This window comes from Phyllobates terribilis, unplaced genomic scaffold (genome assembly GCF_046119375.1).
Source record: "Phyllobates terribilis strain yellow unplaced genomic scaffold, ASM4611937v1 Scaffold_1__5_contigs__length_1240528914, whole genome shotgun sequence".
In the NCBI taxonomy this organism is placed as follows: domain Eukaryota; kingdom Metazoa; phylum Chordata; class Amphibia; order Anura; family Dendrobatidae; genus Phyllobates; species Phyllobates terribilis.
In genome coordinates this window covers 756591429-756612408 of record NW_027362761.1, presented here as the reverse complement: position 1 = coordinate 756612408, position 20980 = coordinate 756591429, and the positions used below count along the sequence as shown (strand labels likewise).

Genomic DNA, 20980 nt, shown 5'->3' with positions numbered 1-20980 from the left:
TAGAGAATATCTCTCTAGAGAGGCCCACCTCACATTTTATAGAAGCTGATGTTTATATATTTTACAGCACTTTACAGACATCATCATCACTGTTCCCATTGGGATTCATAATCTAAATCCCCTATCAGTATATAATTTAAGAGTGGGAGGAACCCCACACCAGAATGGAGAGAACATAAAACTCCTTAATGATATTTGAACCTAGGACCCCAACACTACAAAGCAACAGTCTCCACCACTGAGCCATTGCACTGCAGATTACACTGAATAAGGACAATGTTTGGTCATAAAATTAATAATTTTGCATATTCTGCACTTAGACCCCTACCAGTTATGTAGTGTTTTAGCAATCAGTCTGAAAAGAAATGTTAAGGAAACTTAAAAAAAATATTTGATTGTGCCAATTAAAATTTTTTTTTATTAGGCTGCCAAAACTAAATTTGTAAGACTACTGCTTTCTATGGACTAGGCCTGAGTAAGGGCCATGTGTGGAGTTTGGAAGGATTTTTTTTCCTTAAGGGAAGAGTCAGACGGCCGTCTAACTCGGATGAGGACTGCAACGCAATGCTCGGACTGGCCATTGACTCTCCCAACCCGAATGACAGCTGTATAGAAATACATGCTGTCAAGCTCAAGTCGAGAGAGCTCCCGGCCAGTCCATACATTGCGTTGCGATCCACATCATAGTTATGCGGCCATTAGACTCTTCCCTAATATGAAGTTATTGGTGCCTGAATTATCAAGTTTTTCCTTTCCTCTGGATCAACATGTTAGGCTATAGGTTGAACTCGATGGACTTTAGTTTACCTTCAACCTTAAAAACTATGAAGCTATGACAGACATAGAGTAGGAATTTTTTTATATTTGCCTTGGGAAGGGGACAAAAGGCAAAAAGTCAATGCACAATTTTGCTTGCCCTTTTAGTTATAGTTCACTTAGTTCCTGTGAATATCACTAATGCATGTTCTGTGCCAGTAGTAAAATACTTAATAGCTGCCATCTTCTTCTGTTCTTTGCTGGTTGTTATCACTCCAGTGGTTGCCTGGTGGACCAGAAGTCACTTCTCAATGCAAGTCTATGAAAGCCACAACAAGGCTCTCCTAGACTTACATTGAGAGCTTCTGTCTGATCAGTCAGAAGCTGCGGTCATAAGATGGAGGAACAGGACAGGAACAACACCCGAAAGAGCAGAAGATGGTGGCTGGTACAACCAGGGTTTGGGTACATGCATTAGTGATTCCACTCTAGCAGTGACATAAAAAAACCCAGCCGGAATGGTGTTTTAAAATATTTTTAAAATCAGACAGAACAACCTTAGGGTATGTGCTCATGTAGTCTTTTTGCAGAGTTTTTGGAGCAGAACATCTAAGTTTTTGAGGCTTTTGATGAGGATTTGGAGAGTATCCGCTCAGTTTCTGCTCCAAAACCTCCTCAAAAAACTCTGTGTGCACATGAGCCTTAGGAGTTTGCAGAAATGTTTCTTGTACATATTTTCAAGGAATTTAACATTGGGCAATGCCATGGAAACACTGGTAACAGAATATACAGCAATTTATGCTCCTGTCTCTACTTTCTAAATGTATAATAATGGTGTCTCCATATGTCCAAACACACTCTTTGACAACTTGAAAGGACACTATGAAGTAAGTGTGGCTTGTTATTGATGGAAATCAGACCTGGAGTCATTTGAGCTATGTATGACATAAGAGTAATTATCCCAGTCTTTGTTCTAAAGTGTAAAATAAATACATGGAGAGCTATTTACATTAAGCGGGGTCAGATCAATCAGCATTCATGTGTCCCCAGCAATAGAGGAAGAATACAATCATCTGTTACTGATCTTTCAAACATTTTTCCATGTGCGCAAACATTTCACTATATATTTGGACCTAAGAAACACTGGTTTATAAATGTGTCTGATCATCAGCAGTCAGCTGGATGCCCCTAAAGTTACAGCAGATGAGGCATAGTCAATGGATGATGGTGGTGGATCTCTATGTACGGATTAGGTCGTGGGTGAAAGCACATTTTCATCATGGATGTCCAATTTTACATTGTTTTCAAAAGTGCCTGATGGCAGCCGTGATCACATGGTGTCGGAATTTCAGAAGCTCTCAAGTTGATGCGTTGTCACAGCCTTACGTAGGAGGGAGCTTCCTCCGCCTGCCTGTGTGTTGGCATATGACTAGTTATATGTCTGTATACTGGCCCAGTATATGAGCTAAGACGGCCAAAGATGACCAGGCTGTAATCAGACGATCCACACACTTTCGAAAATAAAAGTCAACACGTGAGTTACCCGATTCTTCATTCCACTGACATCTTGTCAATGGAGTGTCGGGAGACCCACTACAACTAGATGGTCATCCAGCCCACTAAAATAACCAGGTTTGGTTGACTTTTATCTAATGTTGTATGGGGGCCGGCACACAAAATTTAGTGCTAGTTTTCTTGGAGAAATGACTATTCCTATGTGGCCATCTGTTCACTAAATAATACAAACCTATGAGTGAGAGCAGCCATATTTTATATTCTGCGTCAATATTATTAATGGCTTCATAAGAAGAGACCATTTGTGTTTTATTTTGGTGGCACTTTAATATTACGTGAAATGGAAGTTAAATGAGCTCCAGACATAATTGTGCTGTATTGGATCCTATACTGATACACAAGGCAGTTGTTGAATTCCTCGAGTTCTACGGTTGTTTATGGTAGATGTCAAAGTGATGCAATATGTACGGGGTATATCCATGGTTGCAGTCTTGTATTTTTATATAATGTACATGTGTATCACAGTAATAAAGGATTACTGTGCAGTAAATGTGTACAGGAGATAGGCCAATATAATCATTTCCATCCAATCTATCATTAACTATATACACATACATTTCAAACATGGAGCAGTCTAAACATTTTGAATCTATCATGTAGTGATATTCGCACACCATCCTTCATGCTATATGCAATGGCTCAAGTTATGTTTAAACATCTGTTCATATAATTCTAATTCATTATCATAAATTACAATATGCTACTGTACGCGACCCTCCGCTGTGTGCACTAGCCAAAACTAGCCACTGAGATGATAGGCTGAAACACAACACGTCCTACCGTTGCCTATGAATTATGTCCTTTCATCTAAGAGACTGATTACTGACGACACGTAAAAAAACTTGATCTGCTGTGTTGTCAGCCTGGTTCTGAAGTACTGTGGTCCTGAGTCATCATTTGCAATTTTTTTGCAAGTCTTTTTTTTTTATCTTGTGGTATTTGCCCCAAATTTTTCAAAATTGCACACGTGGTTAATGAGTTTGGCGGAAAATCAAAAATGCTCTTTTTTTTGTGTTTTACCCATTTTTGCGGTTTTATAGCACCAAAAAAATGCTACATTTTAAAAAAGTTTGCCTAAAAATGTGCTAAATTGAAAATGCTGCCAGTAACCTTACTTCAGGGGGTGGGTGACTGAATTGAGATATGACAAACTGGTAACGTCTCTTCTTCTGGTGAGTGGCATGGTTAAAATGCCAGTGTAAGGAGACTTATAGGCCATGCAATGCTCCTCTGGGAAATTAAATATGCAAATTGCTTCTTTGGAGAAGAAGAGGCTGTGCAATGCTGCCCTGGGAAATTAAATATGCAGTTTGTTTCTTCAGAGTGAAAAAGGACTGAAAGTCTAGTCAAACCTATTGGAAGTAGCAATCCTAAAAGTCAATATTGACCCTTTAACACATTTTCGAGGAGCATTGCATGGCCTCTAAAGCCCCCGTCTCACATAGCGAGATCGCTGCTGAGGCACGGTTTTGGTGACGCAACAGCGAATGTCCTGGACCTTTTTTTTGGTCTTTGCCCTCCCGCTGGTCAGCACACATCGCTGTGTGTGACCAGCGGGACCAGCGATCAGGCTGGTAACCATGATAAACAGCGGTTACTAGGGGCGCACGCGCACTTAGTAACCCGCAGTTTATCATGGTTACCACTCTGCTACGGTGAGCAGTAACCCGCTCACCATAGCAGAGTGGTAACCATGATAAACAGCAGGTTACTAGGTGCGCGTGTGCCCCTAGTAACCGCTGTTTATCATGGTTACCAGCCTGCTCCTGCTTCAGCAGGTTGGTAACCAGGAGCAGGACATCGTGGAAAGATTCTTTCCACGATGTCGCTGCTCCCCTGATCGCTGGTGAGCCTGCCTGTTTGACAGCTCACCAGTGACCACATAGCGATGCAGCAACGATCCCTAACAGGTCGTATCGTTGTGAGGATCGCTGTAGCGTTGCTAAGTGTGACGGGGCCTTAAGTCTCCTTATGCATGTCAGGCATGTCACTCCCCACAAGGAGAGACGTTACCCCTTAGAACCCAGTCGGAGGCCTCTCATACAGCCAAAACAGATCCCCTGCTTTGCACTGAGGAGCAGCAACATCCCGAAACACGTGTCTGCAAATTGAGATTCTGGTTTGGCTTTTATCCTAAGTTATGTACAAGGCTCGTTAAAGGGTGAGTATTGACTTTAAGGATTGCTATTTCCAATAGGTGGCACTAGAGTTCGAGTCCTCTTCCTCTCTGAAGAGGCAATTTGCATAAGAATCTGCCTAAAACATATGCAAAGTTGTCCAGGAAAAATAAAAAGAGACTTAAAGACAACTTAAGAAGTTGTGGAAAACGTATAGAGAAAAACGTGCAAATACAAAAGTCACTAAAAAAGAAGGAAATGACTCCAGAAGCGTGGAGAAACAGCAATGATGACTTGGGGCATGTATGTTTTTGACACTTGTACTGCTTTCAGAGTGGTATCAGTAATAATGAACTTTGTCTCCTGTCTAATAGCACACCTTATTATCCTATGCAGTTTGGACATATTTGCAACTTATATGACTTGTTTTATATATTTATTTTTAAATGACAAAATAGCAATGCAAACCTCATCACACTATTCTAAAGCAATGAAATCTGTTTTTTATTATATCCATCATGGATCCTTAAAGAAGTTGTCCAGTAATTGCCCCAATGTATTCATCCTGTGCCCATAAGTGTTTTTGTAATTACTTTTAGTTGTATGTATTGCCTGTGATCGGCACTATCGCTGGTGGCTCACAGGCATCAGGTGATCCCCGGCGGCAACCGGCTTTTTCTTCCGCTGATGTCACGTCAAGTGAGGCGTGACATCAGTGACACGGTCCCCGCGGTGGATGCTGGGTTGTGGGCGTGGAGACCCGAAACTGACATAGCTGCAATGGCGCCGATGCAGGAGGTGAGTATATATTTTTTAAATTATTTTATCTGGGGGACTAAGTATTTAAGAAGAGTTAGCATAAATAGTGAACAACCCCTTTAATAATGTTTGATTTCTTATCATTTCAGAATGGGAGTACTGCATTGCAAAGTCCCTGGCAGGGGGAGGAGCAGAACAGCTGGGTCAGGAGTTAAAGAGGGTGTGGAGCTGGGCTGCTAGGGACTTTTCAGTGATGTAGAATTGTAGTTCTAATGATGACTCCTGCAGAGAAAAGAGACTTCCTGTTTCTATATAGAGCTTAGAAGGATTCAGCTAGTCTGTTTTTAATCACGTGATGTCATAGACCTAACGGAAAAGAGAAGAATTCACTGGGTAGAAAGGCAAAATGAGCAACTGTAAGTACACAGTACTATGTAATATGATAATTGCAATATATTTAGAGGAAAACAACTTTGATATTAGTGCTTCTTTAATTAATCTGTTGCAGTTTTTGACTGTCCTAAAGTCATAAAATGAAACACACACCTCCTATAAGCATGTGCAGATTTGCACTAGTATTTGCCACATATTCTGTTGGAAAGCTTAAAGGGAATCTGTCACCAGGTTTTTGCTATCCCATCTGAGAACCGCATGATGTAAGGGCAGAGTCCCTGATTCCAGCGATGTATGACTTACTTTACTGGGTGCTGCAGTATTGATTAAAAACTATTTTCTGCTGCAGATATAGCAGTTCCTTGAATGCTGAGCTGTAAAAATCCCGCCCACACCACTGATTGGCAGCTTTCTGATCTGCCAATCAGTGGGGATGCGGTTTGGTTGGACTACCTGGCAGCAGGCCAAGTAGTCTTCTAGTGATAATCTCCAACTGATAAAACAGTGATTTTATAAAAACTAAACTAAGTAGCCCAGTAAGTTACACATCGTCCGAATCAGGGTCTCTGCCCCTACATGATGCTGCTCCCAGACAAGTAGCAAAAACCTGGTGACAGATTACCTTTATTAATTCTGTCCAAAGTTTTCATTATGCCTCCTCCCGTACTCCAGCCCACTTTATCATCTTTGCCTACGATCGTGCAAAAATAGAAATTTTTGCATTATTTGAGACTTCATGGTTTTTTCCCCCTAAATTTTGAGTTTTTTGGGCTTAGGTTATACCTAACACTGGCATAAACTGCTTGATAAATGTGAGTTTTTGTGTTGCGATTGGTGGAGGAGCCACTCAGAAACATGTAAGTGATACCACCCCATGTCCTGTTCTCTATTTGCATTTGTTTTGCTTGGCCCGGCGGTCCTTGTATATACACAGCTGGTGAGGTTGTTTCGTCTCCTAAAACAAGTCCAGGCTCAAAGACATTCTTCAGGGTTTAGAAAATTACCAAAAAAAAGAGAGTAAATAAACCCTCACTACCAGCGTCCACTGACATCACATTGAGTAATAAATATAAACCATATGTGTAGATGCAAATGTACAGGACAATACGTGTAAGTCTAACAATGGTGTCCTAGCCTGCCTTGACCAGAACTTTGTTAATGAGTTGCGTGTCCTATTTTAATCTGTCTTATTGTCTCTCTCTCAGGACTTGAGCTGGATGAGACAAAGCATAGTCTTCTCCTCCCCCAGCTAAAAGTGTGCCTGGATATGTACATGTGTGCAACAGTGTTCCCCCATTCCGTGCCCCAAGATATGATGTCAGCAGAAGGGAATGTAGAACTAGCAGCAATCAAAGCTAACCCAGAAATGTTTTTTCCATAATCCATAATTATTTACTTCCCGATACATTTTAGAAAAAAATGTCTACTGAAACTTTTCACCAAAAGGCAAAACTTCTTAAGAGAAAGTTTAACAGTTTAAAGGCAAATGCCTCCTGTGAAGCCCAGAATATCCTTTGGTTTCTGCAGGTCAATATTCTTTGGCTAATGTAACAAACAGCGTAAGCCAGGGGCGAAGAAAGTGTCTTTGTGAGATGAGAAAGACACACTTCAGACCACTGACTAATCAATTTCCTGCAAGCCGGAATTACAGTCGGAAGGTCAGCTGGTGGTGTCCACAAGCCTTCCGATGGGGGCTTCTCTCTCTCACCCGGCCTGATGACAAAACCACATTACAGCTTCTTCTCTGCGTAGGGGTTGTGGTTGTGGAAGGAGGGGACAGACATTTTAACAGCGGTGTTCGTGAAAACACCACAAAAATACACATTGTTGAATTGCCATACATATGTACTGCAAGTTTTCCTTGGCCCTTTTTCAATCAGTCCTTTTGTTTTAATGAATTGCTACATCTTGACATCTGCTTGTACCTCCCCCCCCCCTACACTGCTGATTTCGCTTTTTCAAAAGAGAATAAATTTCACTATGAACATTTCCTTTGCCAAATGAGGTTGCCAGAAAAGGAAATATGTCAGCATAAAATGGCTACACAATGAGGGTATAAGTTGTGCAGGAAGAATGAGAAGCAGATTTTGGCTAGAATCCGTGGCAAAATCATGGATGTGTATGTGAATACGATGGGGGCCGTTCATCAAAGCCTTTACACCAGAAATGTGGCGTAACTTTGAAATGTTGCAAAAATTTTGCAGCTTTCGGCGTTTTCACTCCAGTTTAAACCAACTTCACTAAAATGATGTTGGGACGGGACAGGGTGTGGCCATACACACGTGCCCATCAAAGGTGTCGGAGTTTTGTATGGCAGAAATGCTACTCCAGTCCCGCTGCACAGAAGCACACTCCACTCATAGCAAGCACTACTCCAATCTTGAGGACTTGGCCCCAATGTCTTTTTCAAGCGGTGTCCGTTGCAGAAAACACACAAATGATGAACATTTACATGTGTTCAGGCTTTTAAATGTATTTTAACAATTTCAAATGTCTAAAAATGCCAAGCATCTTAAAATAAGTGGCATGTCCACTCTTCAGCTTGGAAGACGATCTGTATTTCACCTTACAAGTCAATGCGAAAGTTTAAAAGATGCTCTGAAGACGCCCCAAACATCTTTTGGAGAATTTTGCCATTGTTTTTGATAAAAAAAAAAAGGTAGTGATTTCTTCACTATTCAATGAGTGAAGAAAAAACGACCAGAAAACAACAGTAAAAAAGACTTCACAAAAAAACATGAGAAAACCCTCTAAAGAATTGTTGGTGTCCAAAACTGGTGGAAAGTATTGACTGAAAAAAAAAAACAACACAAAAGACTGTTCAGAAAAAAAATTCCAGAATTTCCTAAAGAGTCTTCTGCTTGAAATAAATTTGCGGGTTTGATTGAGTTTGGGTTAACGCCAGATTTGATGTGGATTTTGCAATCAGCAACTAATATATTGACAAGCTTTGAATTTAACATTCAAACTAAGGTCAATTCCTGTGTGGATTCCAGATGGATTTATTACGCAGCATGGATTTGGTAAAATCTCATCCACTTTGCTATTGACTGTAATAGTTTGCAGATTTCCTGCCTAGAAAGTCCAGCTAGAAAATCTGCTGTGAACATGGGCTAATAGGTTTTACACAAGAGAAATAACGACATTAATGGTACCCATTTCTCAGTGGATATGTTTACGCTCCTGATATTTCACAATAATGCAGATTTTTCATATCAAGGCATAAATGTTTTTTTCTGCTGCTTTTTATCGGCATTTTATCTGCAGGCGTCTGCACAAAATTTGTAATAACAGTCTTCTTTGGTTATTGTGTTTTTTTAATTCTTTATGCAATCAGCATTTTTGGTGCAGATTGGAAGCATCATTTTTTAATGCCTTTTTTAGTACAGAAAAGCTTTGATTCTGCACTTAAAGACGCAACTGCATAGAAGCCTATGAAGAAAAAATACACGCAAAAACACAGACTTCAACAGCATCTTTAAAAGAACAGTGGAATTTTCATGACATCACATCCATTTTGCTTGGATGGTTAAATGTAGCAGATCTTCTTCACTAAAAAATGCAGTGGAATACATGCACTATTTTTGATATGAGGGAACAAGGTCTGATTTTAACAAAATCAGCATGTAATCAGCCTATAGTCAGTCTACTATATCTATTGTTCTCAATTTTTCAATGTGAAGAAAAAGAATTGACATGTCCATTCTTAAAGAGTAGCTAAACTTAATTTTCTCTGATTGTTCCTGACCTGGTTTTGGCTCCCATTCCTGAGAAAAAATACTGACCGAACACTGACCAAATACTGATAGTGGGGCCGTGGCCTAAGATAAATATATATAACGTGTCATTAAACAGGCCCTTACTGCCCCCTGTATACTGTAATGTAAAGGTCCCTAACCGTTCTTACCTTGAGAGCCACATTAAAGTTCTGAAATATGGTTGCGAGCCACATGGATCATGTCCACCCTGTCCCACAGTAGAGTCACCCAGAGCCCCAATTAACCGTATAATGACAGCGAAATCGTTCATGAAGCACCTTGTGGCACCCTCCCTTATAGGAAGGATACTTATATCCAGGGGTTACCACCAAACGATTGCATCTAGCTTCAACATCCCTGTAACTAATAGTATTATCCTATCTCCAGCTTACTATATGTATCGCCCTCACCCCAGTATATGCACATCCAGAAATGCTCTTTCGTGTAGGACAACTCACCAGAGTCACCTTCTGGAGACCTTCCCTTCATAGCTGTTTGCTAGACTTGGTGCTAATGCACCAAATTGACAGCCAATGGACCATCGAGCCACATGTGGTTCTCGAGCCACAGGTTGGGGACTTCTGCTGTAATGGAAGCATTGGATTTGCTTTCACAATCACTGTTTGTGTCACTGGGGATTTATAACGAGAACGAGGTCCTTGTGACAGTAAATCCAATTCTTCCATTACCATATACCATACAGGAAGGCAGTGAGCGTTCATTGAGCCTATTGCAGGAGATGTTCTGAGGATACTCAGAGGAGGAGATGATTGCTGATCATTGCATTGCCAGGATCTGTACTCCAAATGAGTATGTTCTGATATCTGAGAAGCTGAAGGCAGATAGGTAGACTGGAGAAAAGCAGGAATTTTAAAGCCATTTACATTCAATTTTTCCAGGAATATAAAGGAAGATAAATTCTCTAATATAGTGATTTGCAAAATGTCATAACTTTCCATGCTGGACAAAATTAGAAAAAAATGAAAGCTTCGTGACTCTTTAAAGAGTTGTCCAGGTTTGGCATAAATGTCTGCGGTCACTCTATGTAATTGCAGACTTGTCAATCCTCACATGGCACACAGCGTGCCCTGTCGAGATTTTCAAATATGTGATATGCATACTCCCTGCCACATTCCAACTAAACGTGTCCGGCCTTGCTCAACACAAGTGAATTGAGTGAGGCTGCGCATGTCTAGTTGAAATGTGGTCAAAAATATACATATCGCATACTTGCAGTCATATGACCCCGGAGAATCCTGACAGCGTACACTGTGCACACTTTGAGAATTCACAAGTCTGCAGTCACATAGGGTGACTGCAGACTTTCATGCCAAACATGGATAACCCTTTTAAGGTGGTTTATAAGCATAAACATCATGGAATCCACGGCAGGTAGCCACATGCAGGTTAGTTCCATCCGAAGCAGCCTAAACTACAAATCTATGAGGGGCAAACCAGTACTTCTTTTTTAAAAATGCTTTAAAACAAAATATCTGAGCTGCACTCAGAAGGCTCTGCCATTAGCGCATGGAGCTGGCCAGCTATTTAAGCTATAAATATATATTCAGGATAATGCCTAAACTAGTAAGTTGTTTCTTGAGGATCTCAGCCCAGGGTCAAATAATTGTGGACAGCGCAGTTATTGCAAAAGTGAAATGATCCACTTAAATACAGGGTCAAATAGAGGACACAAAGTCATAAAAAGTGCATTAGGATAAATGAACAAATATCAGTGGAGAGTTTTGGCAACCAGCTTACATATTAGAGAAATTACAGGGCACAGTGCGTGCAATATCTAGAATTGAGTCTCAGTTATTAAAGGGGGCTCAATACATGTTTAATACAGATTGTCATCAGATTTCATAAAATACACTGCAGACACTAGTAAATACATCTCTTAAACTTGATCTTAGCCCTAATGAGGCTGGTGTACTAACTTCATATATACTAGAATGGCTGTATAATCCTGAAATTAAAATTACCACTTTATGCAAAAGAGTGAAAGAGCTCATACAATAAGTCAGGGGTATTCAATCAAATTTAGGTTGTTGGAGATTGAGTTTAAAGCAGGAATGGACCTAATTGGTGCAACCTATGCAGCCGCATGGGGCCCAAGAGCTAAGGGGGTCCACTTCTACCTCCAAACAGGGTGGAATTGAACATTGTGATGAGCATATATTGTTGTTGCACAGGGACCCTCTTCTGTCTGTGTCTGTCACTGGTCTAATAGGATTATCAGTGATTCTGGTATGACTATTGAAAGTACACCTGCGTCATCCGGTCTAATATATACATTTATTAATGTATCAGTTTGTATTGTGAAATTTGGTGATAGATCCGCTGTAAGTGTGCCACGTAAAACCTTTTCTAGCGACTAAGAAATGTTTTAGTGGAGGTCCCTTTTTCTCTTTCATGCTTTTAACCAAAAGGTAGGTTTCCATCTAAAAAATAAACCGTTATTAAATATAGTTTGGGCTTTTCTAATCTCCAATGACTAACTGTTTTTTCTATGAGAAATGAGACCACTCTCGCTTCTAGTGTGGTGGGATGGGGTGTCCTTAATGGGGGGAAGCCCACTATTATGTCTATACAGTATGTCCATTTTGAATTTCCTTTAAAGCACCACTCCAGCGTTTTTTTTATTGCACAGCTGGAGTGGTGCTTTAAATGTAATTCCCCTGTCTCATACTCATCTGCCTCCGCCTTCATTGCTTTCCAGCGTCGCTCCAGTCGGTCTCCGGCGACAAGTGACCTGTCCGCAGCTCCAGTGTTTCATGGAGCGGCGCGAAGGTCACTTTTCAATACAAGTCTGGAGTGGTGCTTTAAGAGTTACAGCCCACAGTGGTTGAGACAATACGCTGTGGTTAAGTTGCATTGAACTATAAACCGGTTGTAACATCATAAACACAATATCCTGAATTCTGGTGCACGGATCACTTGCAGCCAGGGATAGTAATGATGCTGGACTCACACAAGGAGGTTTGGGGGATTTTTTATGTGAAAATAATGCGCCAGGTAATATCCCTGAGTCTGATTATATGCCTATATGCTCAATATGTGCAATATATAATACAAAAAGAAAATGACTTGTATACCTCTTTCACATTGAGGTCCAGTAAATCCGTAGACACAAGCACATCTGTTTGGTCCGATACAACGTCCACCATTCTGACAACCATTTTCGCATACAGCTTTAAGGAAAAAAATATAAAGCATTTTATTATTCATTTTATACAATGACATTTGCGATAAACAAAACATTTACCAGATGCTGCAAAACCCTCCAAGAATTCAACTCAGATGGAAAGTCTCAGCACAAAACAGAATGAAAAATGAGAAAGAAGACCCATTCACCTATATTGGTCAGATTGGATAGTTTTTCTAAAGCTCACCTATATATATATGATATTAATATCAGCCATACCCACCGATATCGACAGGCTTGGAAAACATTCTAATATGAATGGAAGCCGGGGACAACTGATTGGAGGGGGAGTTAAAGGGATTTCTCCATAAGCAAAGTACATTTTAATTAATAGTTCTTAAAATAAAAATAACTTCCACGATTTGATGTGTTAAAAAAATGTTCCTGTGCTGAGATAATCTTATAAATGTGTCCCGGCTGTGTACTGTGTAATGGCTGTGTCTGACCGTGCAGGAACACGGTCTGATCATACCACATCTCCTGGGCAGAGGAGGGAGCAAAAGAGTATACAGACATTACAGCAGGGGATCACAGCTGCTGATTTCTGTGCGGTAAAACATTTCCCTGCCTGTTTAAAAACATATTTTACCTCACAGAAAGAATCATCGAATCATCTGAGATTCCATGCTGTAATGTCTGTATGCTCTTTTGCTTCCTCCCTGCTCAGGAGATGTGGTATGATCAGACCATGTTCCTCCATGGTCAGACACAGCCATTACACAGTACACAGCAGGGGCACATTTATAGGATCATCTCAGCATAGAAACATTTTTTTTGAGGAACTTCTTTTTATTTCAAGAAATATTGATTAAATGGTACTTTGTTCATGGAAAAAACCCTTAGGCCACGTGACACGTTGAGCATTTGATGAATTTTTTACCTCAGTATTTGTAAGCCAAAACCAGGAGTGGAACAATCAGAGGAAAAGTATAATAGAAACACGTCACCACTGTATATTTTTGCCCACTCCTTGGCTTGGCTTACAAATACTGAAGTAAAAAAACTCACCAAACACTCAACGTGTGCGTGTGCCCGTGACCTTAAGGATCGAGCATGTCTGAATTTGGATTGCTGATATTTTTGCTATCCCAGAGATAAGCCACTGCCATACATGTCTGGCTGTGGCTCCTTCATAGAGAACACAGGAGCACTTGGCCGAGTGAGCACTCCTGTATGTGGAAGAGCTAGCCAAGATGGCTGCTGGTAGAACCACATTTATTGTGTACGGTGGGCTTAACAGTCTTTGACTGCTGAAGTTTCTTTCTGTTCGTCACTCAATACACTCAAAACAAAAGTTGCTTCAAACTTTATGCTATCGTTGCTTCTGTATCAGTTCCCAGTTTTCTCAATTTGACCGTTAAATTACTTTATTGTTGACGCAGAACATCTTGCATTTCTATTGTCAGAAGCAAAAATTGAAAGAATAGTGGTGGAGGCCGCAGCCCACCTGAGTAATGAGCCAAGATTTATTCCTTCTCTTTTGCCTTGTTATGGTCAAATCTACAGACATCTGACTGACCTACTGATATGTGCTGAGAAGTGTAAGTGTACTGTTCATTAACCCCTTAAGCCCCGCGGATGGTTTGCACGTTAATGACCGGGCCAATTTTTACAATTCTGACCACTGTCACTTTATGAGGTAATTACTCTCGAACGCTTCAACGGATCCCCCTGATTCTGAGACTGTTTTTTCGTGACATATTGTACTTCATGATTGTGGAAAAATTTCTTCGATATCACTTGCGTTTATTTGTGAAAAAAACGGAAATTTGGCGAAAATTTTGAAAATTTTGCAATTTTCAAAATTTGAATTTTTAAGCCCTGAAATCAGAGCGATATGTCACACAAAAGAGTTAATAAATAACATTTCCCACATGTCTACTTTACATCAGCACAATTTTGGAACCAAAATTTTTTTTTGTTAGGGAGCTATAAGGGTTAAAAGTTGACCAGCGATTTCTCATTTTTCCAACAAAATTTACAAAACCATTTTTTTAGGGACCACATCACATTTGAAGTCACTTTGAGGGGTCTTTATGACAGAAAATACCCAAAAGTGACACCATTCTAAAAACTGCACCCCTCAAGGTGCTCAAAACCACATTCAAGAACTTTATTAACCCTTCAGGTGCTTCACAGGAATTTTTTGAATGTGGAAGAAAAAAATGAACATTTAACTTTTTTCACAAAAATGTTAATTTAGACCCAATTTTTTTTATTTTCACAGGGGTAACAAGAAAAAATGGACCCCAAAATTTGTTGTGCAATTTCCCCTGGGCACGCAGATACCCAATATTTGGGGAAAAAATACTGTTTGGGCGCACGGCAGGGCTCGGAAGGAAAGGAGCGCTATTTGACTTTTTGATTGTAAAATTTGCTTGAATAATTAGCGGACGCCATGTTGTGTTTGGAGAGCCCATGTGTGCCCAAACTTTGGAGCTCCCCCACAAGTGACCCCATTTTGGAAACTAGACCCCCCAAGGCACCTTTCTAGATGCATAGTGAGCACTTGGAACCCCCAGGTGCTTCACAAATTGATTCGTAACAATGAAAAAGTGAAAAAAAAAAACACTTTTTCATTTTTATGAATCAATTTGTGAAGCACCTGAGTGTTCCAAGTGCTCACAATGCATCTAGATAGGTGCCTTGGGGGGTCTAGTTTCCAAAATGGGGTCACTTGTGGGGGAGCTCCAATGTTTGGGCACACAGCGGCTCTCCAAACGCAACATGGTGTCGCTAACAATTTGAGCCGATTTTCCGTTAAATTTGTTAGAGGACACCATGTTGCATTTAGAGAGTCCCTGTGTGCCCAAACATTGGAGCTCCCCCACAAGTGACCCCATTTTGGAAACTAGACCCCCCAAGGCACCTATCTAGATGCATAGTGAGCACTTGGAACCCCCAGGTGCTTCACAAATTGATTCGTAACAATGAAAAAGTGAAAAAAAAACACTTTTTCATTTGTATGAATCAATTTGTGAAGCACCTGAGGGTTCCAAGTGCTCACTATGCATCTAGATAGGTGCCTTGGGTGGTCTAGTTTCCAAAATGGGGTCACTTGTGGCGGAGCTCCAATATTTGGGCACACAGCGGCTCTCTAAATGCAACATGGTGTCCGCTAACAAATTTAACGCAAAATTGGCTCAAATTGTTAGCGACACCATGTTGCGTTTGGAGAGCTGCTGTGTGCCCAAACATTGGAGCTCCCCCACAAGTGACCCCATTTTGGAAACTAGACCCCCCAAGGCACCTATCTAGATGCATAGTGAGCACTTGGAACCCCCAGGTGCTTCACAAATTGATTCGTAACAATGAAAAAGTGAAAAAAAAAACACTTTTTCATTTTTATGAATCAATTTGTGAAGCACCTGGGGGTTCCAACTGCTCACTATGCATCTAGATAGGTGCCTTGGGGGGTCTAGTTTCCAAAATGGGGTCACTTGTGGGAGAGCTCCAATGTTTGGGCACACAGGGACTCTCTAAATGCAACATGGTATCCGCTAACAAATTGAATGGAAAATCGGCTCAAATTGTTAGCGGACACCACATTGCGTTTGGAGAGCTTCTCTGTGCCCAAACTTTGGAGCTCCCCCACAAGTGACCCCATTTTGGAAACTAGACCCCCCAAGGCACCTTTCTAGATGCATAGTGAGCACTTGGAACCCCCAGGTGCTTCACAAATTGATTCGTAATAATGAAAAAGTGAAAAAAAAAACACTTTTTCATTTTTACGAATCAATTTGTGAAGCACCTAGGGGTTCCAAGTGCTCACTATGCATCTAGATAGGTGCCTTGGGGGGTCTAGTTTCCAAAATGGGGTCACTTGTGGGGGAGCTCCAATGTTTGGGCACACAGGGACTCTCTAAATGCAACATGGTATCCGCTAACAAATTGAATGGAAAATCGGCTCAAATTGTTAGCGGACGCCACATTGCGTTTGGAGAGCCCCTCTGTGCCCAAACTTTGGAGCTCCCCCACAAGTGACCCCATTTTGGAAACTAGACCCCCCAAGGCACCTTTCTAGATGCATAGTGAGCACTTGGAACCCCCAGGTGCTTCACAAATTGATTCGTAATAATGAAAAAGTGAAAAAAAAAACACTTTTTCATTTTTACGAATTAATTTGTGAAGCACCTAGGGGTTCCAAGTGCTCACTATGCATCTAGATAGGTGCCTTGGGGGGTCTAGTTTCCAAAATGGGGTCACTTGTGGGGGAGCTCCAATGTTTGGGCACACAGGGACTCTCTAAATGCAACATGGTATCCGCTAACAAATTGAATGGAAAATCGGCTCAAATTGTTAGCGGACGCCACATTGCGTTTGGAGAGCCCCTCTGTGCCCAAACTTTGGAGCTCCCCCACAAGTGACCCCATTTTGGAAACTAGACCCCCCAAGGCACCTTTCTAGATGCATAGTGAGCACTTGGAACCCCCAGGTGCTTCACAAATTGATTCGTAATAATGAAAAAGTGAAAAAAAAAACACTTTTTCATTTTTACGAATTAATTTGTGAAGCACCTAGGGGTTCCAAGTGCTCACTATGCATCTAGATAGGTGCCTTGGGGGGTCTAGTTTCCAAAATGGGGTCACTTGTGGGGGAGCTCCAATGTTTGGCCACACAGGGACTCTCTAAATGCAACATGGTATCCGCTAACAAATTGAATGGAAAATCGGCTCAAATTGTTAGCGGACGCCACATTGCGTTTGGAGAGCCCCTCTGTGCCCAAACTTTGGAGCTCCCCCACAAGTGACCCCATTTTGGAAACTAGACCCCCCAAGGCACCTTTCTAGATGCATAGTGAGCACTTGGAACCCCCAGGTGCTTCACAAATTGATTCGTAATAATGAAAAAGTGAAAAAAAAAACACTTTTTCATTTTTACGAATTAATTTGTGAAGCACCTAGGGGTTCCAAGTGCTCACTATGCATCTAGATAGGTGCCTTGGGGGGTCTAGTTTCCAAAATGGGGTCACTTGTGGAGGAGCTCCAATGTTTGGGCACACAGGGACTCTCCAAATGCAACATGATATCCGCTAACAATTTGAGCCGACAATTTGTTAGCGGATATCATGTTGCATTTGGAGAGTCCCTGTGTGCCCAAACATTGGAGCTCCCCCACAAGTGACCCCATTTTGGAAACTAGACCCCCCAAGGCACCTATCTAGATTCATAGTGAGCACTTGGAACCCCAGGTGCTTCACAAATTGATTCATAAAAATGAAAAAGTGTTTTTTTTTTCACTTTTTCATTTTTACGAATCAATTTGTGAAGCACCTGGGGGTTCCAAGTGCTCACTATGCATCTAGAAAGGTGCCTTGGGGGGTCTAGTTTCCAAAATGGGGTCACTTGTGGGGGAGCTCCAAAGTTTGGGCACAGAGGGGCTCTCCAAATGCAATGTGGTGTCCGCTAACAATTTGAGCCGATTTTCCATTTAATTTGTTAGCGGATACCATGTTGCATTTAGAGAGTCCCTGTGTGCCCAAACATTGGAGCTCCCCCACAAGTGACCCCATTTTGGAAACTAGACCCCCCAAGGCACCTATCTAGATACATAGTGAGCACTTGGAACCCCAGGTGCTTCACAAATTGATTCATAAAAATGAAAAAGTGTTTTTTTTTTCACTTTTTCATTTTTACGAATCAATTTGTGAAGCACCTGGGGGTTCCAAGTGCTCACTATGCATCTAGAAAGGTGCCTTGGGGGGTCTAGTTTCCAAAATGGGGTCACTTGTGGGGGAGCTCCAAAGTTTGGGCACAGAGGGGCTCTCCAAACGCAATGTGGTGTCCGCTAACAATTTGAGCCGATTTTCCATTCAATTTGTTAGCGGACACCATGTCGCGTTTGGAGAGCCCGTGATGTGCCTAAACAGTGGAGCTCCCCCACAAGTGTCCCCATTTTGGAAACTATACCCCTCAAAGATTTTATTAAGGTGTATAGTGAACATTTTGAACCCAGAGGTACGGCACATTATTTGTTTACATTAGGTCATCATATTGAATAAGTTTTCATTATTCTTGAGCGCAAGTGCTCGCTACTTGAGTTTGCATCGGGTACTCAGGTATGCACCATGTACAGCGTGTGCTCGAGTGACATGCTCGAGTCCCTGCTCCGCATGTTTCACGGTTATTAGACACCCAAAAAAAAACATGCGGGGATCGCTCGTGCATGGCAGGCAATCCCCGTAAAGTTTTTTGGCCGCGAAGCATATGGGGCAGAGACTCGAGCATGTCACTCAAATACCCACGATACTAAATGCATACCAGAGCACCCGATGCAAACTCAAGTAGCGAGCACTTGCTCTCAACACTAGTCGCCATATCGTCATCTTTTTTTCTTACTTTTGAAAAAAATCCCAACCCCAGCCCTAACCCTAGCACAACCCTAGCCCCAGCACAACCCTAGCCCCAGCACAACCCTAGCCCCAGCACAACCCTAGCCCCAGCACAACCCTAGCCCCAAACCCAGCCCTAACCCTAGCCCAATCCTAACTCAAGAGTTTATTTTTGACGCCGTTCCTTGTGCGGTATAAGTGATTAGACGACTTTATTCTTCGGGTCGGTGTGATTACAGCAATGCCAGAATCATATGGGGTTTTTATGACTGACAGCTGTCACACACTAAAAGACGCATTTTTTGTAAAATCTAGTTTTTGCATCGCCATATTTTGAGAGCTATAATTTTTCCAAATTTTGGCAGACAGTCATGTGACGGCTCGTTTTTTGCGGGATGACTTGACGTTGTTATTGGTGCCATTTTCAGGCACGTGACATTTTTTGATCGCTTTCTATTCCGATTTTTGGGAGGCAGAATAAACAAAAACCAACAATTCAGGAATTGTTTTTTTTTTTTTTTTTTTATTCTGTTCCGCGTGTGGTAAAATTGATGAGGCAGCTTTACTCTTCGGGTCAGTACGTTTACAGCGGTACCACATTTGTATAATTTTTCTATGTTTTGGCGCTTATACACAATAAAAGCTATTTTATAGAAAAAAATATTTTTTAGTATCGCTTTATTCTGAGAGCTATAACTTTTTTATTTTTCGGCTGATGGAGCTATATGGTGGCTTGTTTTTTGCGGGACGAGATGACGTTTTCAGCGGTATCATTTTTATTTATATGCGTCTTTTTGATCGCGTGTTATTCCACTTTTTGTTTGGCGGTATGGTGATAAAGCATTGTTTTTTGCTTGGTTTTTTTTTTTTTTTTTTTACCGTGTTCACTGAAGGGGTTAACTAGTGGGACAGTTTTATAGGTCAGGTTGTTCCGGATGCGGCGATACCAAATATGTGTACTTTTATTGTTTTTTTTTTATTTTTTTTATAATAATATTTATTGATGGGTACATTATATTTTTATTTTTGGTGTATTATTTTTTTTATTTTTTTATAATATTTTTGCACATTTTTTTTTTTTTTTTTTTCCACTTTCACACAGTTTATACACTTTATTACTTTGTCCCACTCTGGGACTTTCACTTTTTTTTTTCTGATCGCCTGCATGGCACAGGAATGGAGCACCATCCCTATGCCATGAAGGCTGTCAGAAGTGCACAGTGTGAAGATTGCTTGGAGATGCACTGCGCATGTCCAAGCAATCTTCCTGCTCTCTGGTGACCCGGATGTTGTCATGACGACATCGGGTCGTCATGGCAACACCCGGGAAGCCTTTGCAGACTGCGCTGGAAGCCGGAAGAGGAGGTGAGTATCGGCGATCACCTCCCCTTGCCCCCGCAATGCCGCGATCGACTTCGATCGACTTCGATCGCAGCATCGCGGGGGTTAATGTGCTGGGAGCGGTGCGTGACCGCTCCCTGCACATAGTACCGGGTGTCAGCTATGACAATCAGCTGACACCCGGCGGCGATCGCGCCCGCACAGCCTGTGTGCGCGCGCGATCGCCATGACGTACTAATACGGGTCTGGCTCTTAAGTCCCAGGGCACAGACGCGTATTAGTACGTCAGATGTTATTAAGGGGTTAAATGACATATAGGAAGTCAGAAGGTCTAAGTGGTTGGAAGTACTAACCGCCTATAGATATTTTTAATACAAAACTAAAAACATATTAAGCCATGTTCCACAATTCCTAAAACAAATTTTACCCTTGGGTGATTGTGGGAACAGTGCCATATATTCATTCTTTAGTTAACTGGAGACCTATGGCTTAATGGGAATATATATATATATATATATATATATATATATATATATATATATATATATATATATATATATATATATAGTTGGGTCCATATATATTTGGACAGAGACAACATTTTTCTAATTTTGGTTCTAGACATTACCACAATGAATTTTAAACAAAACAATTCAGATGCAGTTGAAGTTCAGACTTTCAGCTTTCATTTGAGGGTATCCACATTAAAATTGGATGAAGGGTTTAGGAGTTTCAGCTCCTTAAC

At 41.2% G+C, this 20980-nt stretch overlaps 1 protein-coding gene across 1 annotated transcript in view; it reads right to left on the bottom strand.

The window, feature by feature from the left end:
* Window positions 1–20980, bottom strand: part of LOC141149662 (fibrillin-2-like) — a 238446-nt gene that overhangs the window by 111269 nt on the left and 106197 nt on the right. Inside the window, exon 6 of the mRNA XM_073636910.1 lies at window positions 12454–12549. Within this exon, the coding sequence (XP_073493011.1) occupies window positions 12454–12549 (96 nt within the window). The remainder of the gene's footprint in view (window positions 1–12453; window positions 12550–20980) is intronic.